Source organism: Mesoplodon bidens (genome assembly GCF_964165515.1).
Source record: "Mesoplodon bidens genome assembly, chromosome: 18".
Classification (NCBI taxonomy): Eukaryota; Metazoa; Chordata; class Mammalia; order Artiodactyla; family Ziphiidae; genus Mesoplodon; species Mesoplodon bidens.
This window is the reverse complement of record NC_138175.1, coordinates 57,131,593-57,144,150: the sequence shown is the minus strand read 5'-3', so window position 1 is coordinate 57,144,150 and position 12,558 is coordinate 57,131,593. Positions and strand designations below refer to the sequence as shown.

The 12,558-nt window shown below is 56.2% G+C and overlaps 2 protein-coding genes across 4 annotated transcripts; both read right to left on the bottom strand.

Annotated features, from left to right (window-relative positions):
• Positions 1 to 9: 9 nt before the first annotated feature.
• Positions 10 to 1,731, bottom strand: LENG9 (leukocyte receptor cluster member 9; the record flags this gene model as incomplete). Its single annotated transcript, XM_081216078.1, has 1 exon — positions 10 to 1,731. One exon carries the CDS (start codon positions 1,729 to 1,731, stop codon positions 10 to 12), a length of 1,722 nt encoding a protein of 573 aa, XP_081072204.1.
• Positions 1,730 to 8,007, bottom strand: CDC42EP5 (CDC42 effector protein 5). Of its 3 annotated transcripts, none has more exons than XM_081217227.1 (4): positions 7,718 to 8,007; positions 7,104 to 7,263; positions 2,768 to 3,292; positions 1,730 to 2,510 (listed from the first exon to the last, which is right to left on the bottom strand). In XM_081217227.1, exon 3 carries the CDS (start codon positions 3,290 to 3,292, stop codon positions 2,831 to 2,833), a length of 462 nt encoding a protein of 153 aa, XP_081073353.1. In that variant the 5' UTR covers positions 7,104 to 7,263; positions 7,718 to 8,007; the 3' UTR covers positions 1,730 to 2,510; positions 2,768 to 2,830. The 3 variants fall into 3 exon arrangements, with proteins under 3 accessions (XP_081073353.1, XP_081073352.1, XP_081073351.1); XM_081217226.1 differs by having other exon boundaries at positions 1,730 to 2,513; positions 7,104 to 7,246; positions 7,718 to 8,001; XM_081217225.1 differs by having other exon boundaries at positions 7,104 to 7,246; positions 7,718 to 8,001.
• Between the last annotated feature and the right edge of the window lie 4,551 nt (positions 8,008 to 12,558).

The following is a 12,558-nucleotide window of genomic DNA, read 5'->3' as shown; positions in this document are numbered from 1 at the left end:
TCCTGGCCTTTATTTCTTTTGGGGTTGAGATACCAGGGGGATCTCCGCCACGGCCTGGTAGGTGCCCCCTGACCTCCCCACGCGGCACAGCCAGAGTTTCCCCAGAGGCTGGCTCCCCAGCTCCTGCCTTGGGCTGAATCCAGGCTTGGGGAGACCGACTTTGGAACCCTGGGGCACCTTGGCCAGGGTGAGGTGGGGGTGTAGCCCCCTGCAGGGCTGCAGCACTCTCAGCTCCTCGGCCTCCAGCCTCTGGCTGAGCACTTGGGCCATGTTCTCCAAAGGGGGGTGGGGGGGTGCACAGAGCACACGGGAGCCCAGGAGCACCAGGCGCCTAAACCTCAGCCTCGGAGGGACCTGAAGCCCGGGGTCCGAGAGCACGCCTCTGAGTGCGTCGACTGCAGCCGCCATCTCCCCGGGGCCCGCCAGCCTCAGCAGGGCCACTGTCAGGTGCAGGGCCTGAGCAGGCACCGTGAACGCCGCGCAAGCTGGTGCATCTCGCACCAGTTCTTCTTGGACCTTGGCCACCCCGGCCTGCAGCTCAGCCTCTGTCACCATGAGGGCCACGAAGTGCGTGGGGCGGGGCTGGCGAGGGCCCGCGGCCCCGGCTGCTCCACCGTCCACGGGCCAGACCCCGGGACCCCACTCCACTTCCGTCTCAGAGAAGCCTTCCGAGGGCCTTCCCGGGGCTACCACAGCCGGCAGCTCCCCACCCGGGGGCTCCAGGTCCCCGGCAGCGGCGGCGGCTGGCTTCAGTGCCCTTGGCTGCATCCACGGGGAACCTTGGCCTCCGGGGCCGCCCAACTCCCGCTCCTGGAGCCTCGACAACGTCCCCGCCAACGCCAGGCACCCAGCTTCGGGGCCTCCGCCATCCGGGGCCAAGATGGCCCGGAGTCCCGTCCAAGCTGGCTGTACGCGCCCAACCGCACCGGTGCCAAGGCGGGTCGCAGCTACGCCGTCCAGTGCGCCTCCGGCCCCGGCCGTGTCCCCACCTCTGAGCGCACCCTCGGCCCCGTACGCGTCCTCGCCGTCACTCTCATCCCCGGTCCCGGTCCCGGTCCCGGTCACGTCCCCGCCCCTGTCTCCGCCGTCGTGCGCGCCCACGGTCCCGTGCGCGTCCACGCCGTCGCTCTCACCTCCGGCTCCGTGCACGTGCTCGCCGTCGCTCGCATGGCCGGTCTGGTGCGCGTCCTCGCCATCGCCCTCCTCTCCGACACCGTGCGCGTCCCCGCCGTCGAGCGCGTCCAGGATGGTGGACCCGCGGCCCGCAGCCAAGCCTGAGCCGAAGACGAGGTCTGTACGCGAGGCGCGGTCCCACACCAGACGGCCGCGGAAGCGGAAGTAGCGCACCCGGTGCTGCGGCACGGCCAGAACGCCCGGCCCGAGCGCCGCCAGAGGCTCGTCCCAGCAGAAGGAAAGGAAGGGCTCCTCGCGCACGCCCAGGAAGCGGTCGACGTAGCCCACGGAGAAGTCGGCCGGGTCGAGGCGCGGGTCCCAGCGGATGCGCTGGATAACGGCCGCAGCAGCGCGCAGCGGCGGCTTCTTGGCTTTGGCCTCTGCTTCGGGCTCGCCTCTAGGCTGCGGCGGGGCCGGCGCCGGCGCCCCGGGGTGGGGCTGGCGGCAGCGGGCACCGAAGCGGCAGCGGCCCTCCAGGAAGAAGCGGCAGGCCGGCGGCGGCGCGGGCTCCGCGCCGGGGGCCCCCACGGGCGGCTCCGGCCCTCCGGCCGCCGCCATGGGAGTGGGGTGCGGCTGGCGCGCTCGCCCCGCTCAGGCCGTTCCGCACCTGTCAGTCCTGCCGGCACGGGCGCCAGGCACAGCTGTGACGTCACGGTCGAGGCTCAGGCCCCGCCCCGACCTGGAAAGCACCTCGCGCGTGAGACCGCCCTCCGCGGTGCCCTGGGGGGCGCCTGATCCTTGCAGCCAAGCGGTTTTTATCTGTGGCCCCGAGCCCGGCCCCAATAATTTACATATGCGGCCCCGCCCCCGATCCAAATACCTTACAGGTCTTACAGGTGCGGCCCCGCCTCTTCTGGCCCCTTAGCGAGCTTGGCTCCGCTAATGATTTACAAGTGCGGCCCCGCCACTCTTGCTCCTTAGAGAACCTGGCCCCGTCCCTAGTCCAGTGCTTTAACGATGCGGCCCCGCGCCCTCTTGGCCCCTGACAAGCCTGGCTCGCACACCCCGCACGCCTAATGATTTGCATGTGCTGTCACGCCCCTCCGGGCCCTCGTTGGGCCGCGACCTCCGCGGGACAACCGGACGCCTGTAGGCTCAGAACGAACTTCGTAGCCCGGGTTTGGGACGCAACTGTCGCCCTCGGGATGACACATCTTTGGGGCGTCCCTTTTCTACGGGGACCACGCCTCTTCCCGGCCACTTTTCCTGTGCGGCCGCTGCCGGGGTAAAGGACAGCTCGCCTGGGCTGGGTCCACTGGAGACGCGGAGCTCACGGGGTCACAGCCGTGCCGGGCCCGAGGCCGCGTCCGGCAGGCGGCGGCGGCGTGCAGCCAACACTGCTGAAAAAACCAGGTTGTGGGAGCGGCCACATCGGGACCCCGCCCCTGGGAGGGGCACCGCCCAGCCACGCCCCTGGCTCTCTTAAAGGGGCCGCATCCCATTACACCAGGCTAATCCTGAGACCTCCACCCACCTGGCTGGGACCGGAACCCCACGTGACACACCTAGCTCTTAAAGGCGCCAGGACCCCATCACGCCTCCCCGTCCCCCCTTCCCACATGCAAAGTGAACAGACAAAACCCGGGGCACAGACCTTGTCGGTTTATGTATAAAGAAGTGGGGCGCTGGACGTTAAGGGCGCAGGGAATGGGGGTGCCTACAGGCCGATGACGTCGTCCAGCTCGAGGTCCGCGTTGGGGAGGCAACGGGCCCTAGGGTGCTGCGCCCCGGGGCTGGGGTCCACGTCGGGCTTGGCGGCGGCGGCGCCCGGGCTTTCCGCGTCCATGACGCCCAGCACTGCGTCCAGCATGGAGGGGCCCAAATCCAGGTGGAAGGACAGCAGCGGGTCGGCGGGCGCTGGCGCGCGGAGGGTGGGCGGCGGGGGCTGCGGCACGGCAGGCGGCGGCGCGGAGCGCGGGGCCCCCGCGGGCGGCGGCCGGGGCTCAGGGGGCGGCCCGCCGCCGTGGCGGCTGAGGAACGAAGTGTCTCCGAAGGCGTCGCCGCCGCGCCCCACGTGCAAAGTGTGCCGGAAGTCGCCGAGCGGCGCGGAGATGGACAGAGCGCCGCGCTCCGGCCGCTTCTTGGGCTGCGCGGGACCCAGCTGCTTCAGGACCGGCATCTGCGGGATAGGGACGGGTTAGAACGGCCTCCCCCCGGGAGGACGCTACCGAGGCCTTCCGTGTTCCCAGCCCTGGGCCTAGCACGCCGTTCAGAGGATGCTCTCTATAAGTACAGGATGATGGTGGTGGAATTACTCCCATTTTACAAGTGGGGAAACTGAGGCTCCCAGAGGTCCGAGGTCACAGCTGCTTGATTCAAATCTCAGACTCAAATTTAGGTCTGCCCATATGTTAATTCCACTAAGAACTAACGTTTGAGCTTTCTATAGGTCAGAGAACAAGCAACATGCTTCACCAAGCCTTTTGGACTGCTTCCCAAACTTGACAGAAACTCCAGCTTAAACACAGGGCCATCCACCCTGAAGACAGGGCGGACGCTGTCCTTTAGGTGCAGCAGACACAGTGCCCAGGGCCCGCCACACTTCTAGAGGCCCGCACACATGTTTAAACGTTTTATTATTATTTTTTTGAACCTCTTGTCCTTTATTGAGACCACTGGTCCCCAGCTCCCGCAGGGCAGGGACACAGGCCCAGGTCTTCCTCTCCAGCCCCGCCTTTGGGGCCTGCAGAGCCCACAAAACCCCGGGGAGCGCAGATGAGACCCTCCCCCTCAACACATGGTGTACAGAAGCCCCTTCCCAGACGGGGCTGCCGTGTTTTATTTTAAAACGTCTGGATTATGTTTGTCTTTATACCAACGCAGTCGTAAAATATAATTATATATATATATATATATATATAAAATTATCTCCATGAAAGCTTTGCCTAGAACACACAAAAGTCATCATGTAGGCTGGCCTGAGGATTGTAATTTGGGAGGTTTAGGGTGGGCCTGGGAAATCTATATATTTGCACAGCATTTTATAATTTGAATTATCTGGTTTTGAAAGAAACATGTAAGTCTTACTTCTTGGAAAACAAGAGTAACAATAATAATCATGCAAATTTTCCTATGTTAAAACATGGCAAGAATGGCATAAATTCCAAACCGGTGGCTCATGAACTGTAAACTGGGCGCCCTACAGCTGCATGATGGCATCAGACTCGACGGTAAATAGATATGCCTGCCAACCTTTGCCCATATCCTGGAACTTGGCTGTTTCTATGGAACTTCTGGGAGGGACTTTGATGACCTTGTACTTTTGTTTTAACAGTCACTGTTATTATAATAATAACAATTAAAAAAAAAAACCTTTCCATTTGAATTGAAGCCCCACCCTTTGCCAACTGTATGAATTGGGATAAATTATGTGATCGCTCTCTGTTTGTTTTCTATCTGGAAAATGGATAAAATAACACTACCTTCCTTGCAGGACACATAGAAATACTCAGTCAAAGAAAACTATATTTTTAACCGTTCCAGCCAATTGACAGTGACAGTGTTGGGGAAGGGCATGTGTTCCCAGACAAAACGGGAACAAAAGTTAGATCTAATCCTGAGAAGCAGGCAAAGCAGCCAGCCTTGTCCTTTCAGGGACCAGCACCCTGGGAAAGATCAGTGATAACGTGGAGAAAAATTAAAGCCAAAAGGATTTGAAATAATTATAGATGGATATGTTCTGAGAGCTGCCTTCTCCCCTACCCAAACACACACACACACACACACACACACACATATACACATATACACTTTACAGTTACTTCTCTGGGAAAACCAGTCTTGATTTACCACCTCTGTTGTGTTTCTCAAACTTCCCTGACCTCAACCTAGATGAATAAATATATTTTATTGCAATCTGGCACACAGTCACCATTCCTTCCCCACCCCCACCCCCAGCCCCACATAAGGGAAACAAACATTTTGTGAATTGAGACCTACTCTTACACATGCTAGGCACTCAGTTTCAATTCTATTTTATTATTTATTTAATAACTAGATAAATAAATAAATGCCTGCATGATGCATTTACCCTGCACCATGCAGGATCTTGTGGAAGCACGGAGTCTTAACCACTGGCCTGCCAGAGAACTCCCTATTATTCTTTTTTAATGCTGACCTCTGCTCATTCATGAATCTCAATCCACAGTTACAACAACAATCCTGTCTCAGAGCTAGCAGCACCCCTTACCCCTGGGCAGTGATTCACAGTTGAAAAGAGCAGAACTCAGAAAGCCAACTGCCCGGACTTGGATCTGACTGTGCCCACTGCTGTGTAACTTTGGGCAAATGACTTAACATTTCTGACCTCACTTCCTCATCTCAAAAATGGAATGACGCTCATATAATAATCCAGTCTCTTTGCAAGAATTGGGGAGATGTTGTCCATGGAAAGTCTTAGCACTGTAGCCAGCGCACAGCAAATGCTCAATAAATGCTCAGTGGTGTCCTACTTTGGATCATTCTCCCCTGTCCCAGAGAAGGAAATAGATGCTCAGAGATGGTACGTGGCTTGCCCAAGGTCACAAAGCCAGCTCTGTGGGACTCCAGAGCCCAGAGTTACTGCTTCCACTCCCTGCTGTCCCTTGAACTGGCTCCTCCCTGGACGGCCCTCAGCTATTGCCTCCTCTTCCTGCCCACCCCGTACCTTGCCCCTCGTCCCATCCTCCTATCACCCTGCAAGGTGACATCACTGATTTTCCAGCACTTAGCAGCATATTAAGATCTTGGTTTCTGACACCAAACACAACAGGTTTGCCATTGCCTTTCTGTGGGACCCGGAACTAACTTCCTCAGCCTTAAGCCTTAGTTTACTCCTCTGAAAAATGGGAAATCAGAATGCCTGTTTGCAAGGGGCTGCCGTACAGTATACTCATGATGCTGACATTTTATTTCCCGAGCACTTATTCTGGGCCAGGCAGGGGTCTAAGTGCTTCACACAAATGAATGAACTCATTTAATCCTTGGAACAACCCAGCGAGGGGAGACCGTTGTTATTTTGTCCCTTTTACAGACGTGGGTGGCACCTGAGGCACAGAGAGGTGAAGTAACTTGCCCTGGATCACACAGTAGCAAATGTTGGGGGCTGAATTTGGAACCCAGGCAGACGAACTCCGGAGTCAAAGGATGATATGATATTGCTCACAGCCCCCAAAGGATAGGGTGTGCAGACCCATGGAAAAAATAATGTTTTGATATCAAGGCCAGGGATTTCCTACACCCTTGACTGTGTTTGTTTGTTTGCTTTGCTTTTTTCTTTTTCCCATTCTGGATAAGAACAATGAGTTCAAAATTGTTTTTGAAAGCTACCACTTCTCCTCACTAGCTCTGAGACCTCGGGGGCCAGTCACTCCATTTCTCCGAGCCTCAGTGTCCCCCTGAACACAAGGCTCTATCTCCCTTGTTGTGTGCTTGATGCAATGAGGTCATACTCGGAAAAAGGCCGTCACAGGCCCAAGCTCTGTACAGAGGGGCTGTTGTCGTGACAATCTTAAAGCAGGCAGAGAGCAGGAGCCGGGATGGGACCCTGGGACGCGGTGATCGCGCGCCCTCGGCTCAGCCGCCTTCCTCCCGCCTCCCCCGCCCCCTCTCCTTCCGGGCCGAGGCTCCAGCTGCAGGGGTGGGGGGCACAGCTGGCTCACCTCTGTCCTCTCTGGGCCCCAGCCCCACCAAGAGGAAATAACAACTCGCCGCAGATCCAGCCCGACTGGTTCTCAGCCCTTTGGGAGAGGCAACAAGGAGGGTGGGACCCAGACGGGGAAGGGGGACCTGCGATTGGGAGCCCCCGACCCCCTCGGGGCTCCAGTGCGCGCTTCCTGAGGCCACGTGGCTGCGGCCCAGGATTTCAGCGGCCGCGGCCGCCGTCCCTTTGGCCGGCTGTCCGGCTTCCCTCCAGACCTGACCGGGGACCCTGGGCCACCACTGCCCCTTACCTCGTGGTCCCCGCTGAACCGGGCAGGCAAACTCTCAGGCTCCGGCTCAAGCTGGGAACCCCGTCTTCTTGGTTCGGAGCCCGCCTCCGCCTCCCAGTCCCAGGCCCGCGCCTTCTTCCTTCTTCCTCCGGGCGGGATCTCACCTGGCAAAGGAAGGGTCCTGCGGAACCTGGAGGGGCATCCCGGACCCAGGCGGCCGGGCGCAGAGTGCCACCTCCTTCTCTCTCAGGTTCCAGGAGTCCTGGCCCCTAGCTCTCTTGATCCTTAGCCTCAGGGGTCCAGGCCCCCAGCCCCTCCCCCCTCGGACCCAGGATCCAGGCCCCCGGCCCCTCCCCCCTCAGACCCAGGAGTCCAGGCCCCGGCCCCTCCCCCCTCAGACCCAGGATCCAGGCCCCCGGCCCCTCCCCCCTCAGACCCAGGATCCAGGCCCCCGGCCCCTCCCCCCTCAGACCCAGGAGTCCAGGCCCCGGCCCCTCCCCCCTCAGACCCAGGATCCAGGCCCCCGGCCCCTCCCCCCTCAGACCCAGGAGTCCAGGCCCCCAGCCCTTCCTCCCTCAGACCCAGGAGTCTGAGCCCCAACCCGGGCAGACCCTGGCATGGAGTCCCTTCATTACCTGCACCGGGATCTGAAGTGTCAGCCCCTCTCGGGGGCCATGGTAGGAGCCCAAAGGGGCACAGAGTCACGCCCAGTCCAGCTCAGTCTGTCTGGGGCAGAGAGGGTTAAGGCGTAGGTCCCTCCCAGCCTTCCTTATCCCCCAAAAGTTTGCCTCTAGGATTTAAAGGACTAGGAAGTAGCGGTGGAAAAGCTGAGGCCCCGCCGGGCTGAGTGTGGGCCAGGGGAGGAGGCTGGCACTGGGTGTGCGCCCGCCCGAGAACACGGCAGACGGGGCGGGGGATGGATGGATGGACAGGGCGGCCCCCAGCTCGGCCCCTCCCCCTGCCAGCCTGGAATTTCCTGAAACTGGGGAAGTCTGGCTGTGTAGAAGAATAATTTCTTCCAGATTGCAGCTGTTGAGGGAGTATGTGTGGGCCTGAAAGAGAGAGAGAGAAACAGACAAGGTCAGGCAGTGAGACCAGCAGGAGGATGGATGTGACCTCGGAGGGGCAGCTCTCACCCTGCTCTGGAGAGCTCCCTGGATGAATATCCCTGCCTGGAGCTACTCGTCCACAGAAAGGAGTGCCAGTGCCTAGCGGCGACAAGAAGAGTCAGATGTGGGTGTGAGGAAGATCGGTCAGCGGCCAGTGTGCCAGAGGGCCTGACCTGGGGGAGGTAGAGGCCCCGGGGAGGAGGCTGGCTCAGCTGTGCGCTGGGATGCTGGAGCTGGAGAGGGAGAGTGTTAGTTTCACAGATAACAAGGAGGCGTGGCTTGACCTGAAAAAATCTTGAAGGAGTGGGAGTTTACAGGGCTGGGGACAGGAGGGAGGGTATTCAGAGCAGGCTGGGCCGCCAGGTGGAGCAGCGGGCACTAAAGCACCGGCTGGAGTTTGGTTTGCCTGGAGAGATCAGCTCGAAAGCCACGGGGAGCCTACGCCTTGTCCTTTGTCCTGGGCAGGGTGCTGAGCAGGAAGAACAGGGTCAGATCCAGGTGGTAGAGGGTCCCCTCCATGATCCAGGAGGCGGAAGGAATGGAAGAGGGCTGGGACTCACACCCAAGGCAAAATTGAAGGTGGGGGTAGGAGAGTGGTCACCGGAACCTCGGTAACCAGGACAAATGTTTAAATAACAGAGACAAAACGTGACAACAATCCAGGGACTTCCCTGGCGGCCAGGGGTTAGGACTCCACGCTTCCACTGCAGGGGGCGCGGGTTCCACCCCTGGTCCAGGAACGAAGATCCTGCATGCCACGTGGCGTGGCCACAAAAGAAATAAACGAGGAAAAGTTTTAATTAGTTTCTATTGACGTTAGCTTCACATAACATAAAATGACTCATTTTAAAGTGGTATTTAGGGGACTACCCTGGTGGCACAGTAGTTAAGAATCCCCCTGCCAACGCAGGGGACGCGGGTTCGAGCCCTGGTCCGGGAAGACCCCACATGCCGCACAGCGTCTAAGCCCGTGTGCCACAACTACTGAGGCCGCGTGCCTAGAGCCCGTGCTCCGCAACGAGAAGCCCACGCACCTCAGCGAAGAGTGGCCCCTGTTCGCCGCAACTAGAGAAAGCCCGTGCGCAGCAACAAAGACCCAACGCAGCCAAAATTAAATTAATTAATAAAACATAAAGCGGCATTTAGCACCTTCACAATGTCGAGCAGCCATCACCTCTATCTAGTCCCCAAACGCTTTCACCACGTCAAAGACAAAAACAAACAAAAACAAAACAAAAAACTCTTGTACCTGTTAAGCTGTCCGCTGGGGGGCTGGTCTGCTCCAAGAGGCTGCCTGCATCCTTCTGGTGTTTTCCCCGTGTCTGTCCTCTGGCAACGGCAAGTTGAGCCCCTCTTATGCTTCAGGTGTCCCTGATTTGCAGGCCTGCCCCATCTCCCTCTTCCCTCCAGCCAGAGAAGGTCCTCTGCTTTTAGGGCTCATGTGATTCGGCTGGGCCCACCTGGAAAATACAGGCATCATACATATATCACCATCGGTAATGGCTATGTATTAATATATTACTTGGTAATCCGTACAATACAGAAGTATACATAATTTATGTCAAGGAATTGGAGTTTGCAGTGTTAAGGACTGGCGAGCCTGAATTCCACAAGACAGACTGGAAACTCTCAGTCAGGCCAGGAGCTGATGCCTCGGTCTTTGTTTCTGGTTTGGTTTGGTTGTTGTTTTGAGCCCCGCTGCGTAGCATGCAGGACCTTAGTTCCCCAACCAGGGATCAAACCCATGCCCCCTGCATTGGATAGGCAGAGCCTTAACCACTGGACTGCCAGGGAAGTCCCTGACGCTGTGCTCTTTAAGGCACAATTTCTTCCCCATTTTGCAGTGAAGGCCTTTCAACTGATTGGGTGAGGCCCACCCACATTCTCGAGGGCCATCTCCTTTACCTAGAGTCAGCTGGGTATAGATGTTAGTCACACCTACATAACGCCTCCCCAGCCATACCTGGGTTGGTGTTTGGTTGAACAACCAGGTACTACAGCCTGGCCAAGCAGACAAGTAAAATGAACCGTCACACCAGGATAATCTCCCCGTCTTAAGGTTCCTAATTTTAATCTTGTGTGCAAAGTCCCTTTGCTACATGATACAATATATTCATAGGTTTCAGGGATTCATGCCTGGATATCCTTAGAGGTGCATTCTGTCTACCCCAAGGACCCTCAGAGGGCAGATCCCGGGGGATGGTGGCGTGGCCACCAAGCTGGAGAGCCTGGGAGGAGGAGCAGGCATACAAGAGATGCTAGAGACCATGCCTGGAAGAGAAGGAAGCAGGATCAGCTTCATGGGCAAGCGACCTGTGCAGTCACTGGGGTCGCCACGCCTAGAAGGGCCCTCTGCACTTGGTTTCATGGTTTGCTCTATCTTCACATTATTAATCATTTTGAACAAGGGACCCCACATTTTCATTTGCAATGCACCCCGCAAATTAGGTAGCTGGTTCTGGACTGAAGTGCGGGAAGAGCAGGGTTCTGGGATGAAGCAGCTGAGAAGGGTGACATTGAGAGATAAGAAAAGGGGGAAGGAACCTGGACCAGGGCCGGGCAGCAGCCAGAGAAAGAGAAGGAGGAGGAGAGAGATGGGCTGCAGAAGCCCTGGAGGACGCACAGGTCCCCTCTCTGCAGTCTCAGTCTGATTAAAAAAAAAAAAAAAAGATCCACTGGATTTAATAGCAAGCCAGAGGTGACCGGTGGCCAGAGTGAGAACTGCCCACGGGGGCTGGGCGGGCGTAAGCCAGATTGTGGCGTCCGCTGTGAAAGGAAGGAGAGCAAGACAGGCTGGATATCTGGAGGGAGAAGTAGGGGTCGGAGAAGGAGTTTTGTTTCTTTGCTTGGTTTGGATACCTTTGCTGCTATTTTGTTTCTTTTTTGAAAAAGTAATTTTTAGTTACATAAAGGATATCCTCCTTGTAAAGACAGAGAGGAAAATTACCCTAACTAATAAGGTTTTTTGTTTTTGTTTTTTACATAGACATTTTTTAAACATCTTTATTAGAGTATAATTGCTTTACTATGGTGTGTTAGTTTCTGCTTTATAACAGAGTGAATCAGCTATACATATACATATATCCCCATATCCCCTCCCTCTTGCGTCTCCCTCCCACCCTCCCTATCCTACCCCTCTAGGTGGTCACAAAGCACCGAGCTGATCTCCCTGTGCTATGCAGCTGCTTCCCACTAGCTATCTGTTTTACATTTGGTAGTGTATATATGTCCATGCCACTCTCTCACTCTGTCCCAGCTTACCCTTCCCCCTCCCCGCGTCCTCAAGTCCATTCTCTGGTAGGTCTGTGTCTTTATTCCCAGTCCTGCCCCTACGTTCTTCATGAATATATATTTTTTTAGATTCCACATAAATATGTTTTAGCATACGGTATTTGTTTTTCTCTTTCTGACTTACTTTTGATCACCTTGTCCAATCCAAGCCCCATGAAATTAGTTTGCAGTATACACCTTCCAACTGGGCTGGGCTCTTACAAACACATAGCCCAGCGCTTCTGCACCTCGGAGCTATTGGCATTTGGGGCTGGATCATTCTTTGTGGTGGGAGCATCCTGTGGACTGTGGGATGTTGAGCAGCGTTCCAAGGCTCCACCCACTAGATGCCAGTAGCTTCCCCCTCCCCACGATTTAGATGACCAGCATTGCTTCCAAATGGCCCCTGGAGGGGCGATATTGCCCCTGGTTGAGAACAGCTGATCAACATGGTGCTCTAAGAAAACACATATTAAACACACATTTTAAACACACAAAGGAACTTATACTGGATGGTTTTGGGCTACCACTTTTTTCCCACTTAGCAGTTTCTTTCGGGACTCATTCATTGCTACTACATACAGACTTAAAAAGGGGGCTTGAGCTTATTTCAGCATTTTGAAGAAAGTATATAACAACAATAATAGCAGCTAACATTTATCAAGGGCTTAGAATTTTTTAGGAGCTGTTCTAAGCTCTTTCCATATGTAACCTTAATCTTTGCAATAACTCTATGGGCGAGAGGAGGTTGGTATTATTATTCCCATTTTACAGATGGAGAAACTGAGGCACAGAGAGGGTTTTTTTGGTTTGTTTGTCTCTTAATTTTTAGGTAACTTAGCTAATGCAGCCCTAAAGTTGCGCAGGCAGGATTTGAACTCAGGCAGGCTGACCCTGACTCAGAAGGAGAGATGGAAGATACAGGAGAGGTAGGTTCTATAAAGGACAGGACCTCCAGGAGCAGGGAAGAAAAGGATCTGTCCAACAGAACTTTCTGGAATGATGGGACTGTCCAGTACAGTAGTCACATGTGGCCGTTGGGCACTTGAGATGTAGCTAGTGGGGCTGAGAAAGTGAAATTTTAATTGTATTTAATT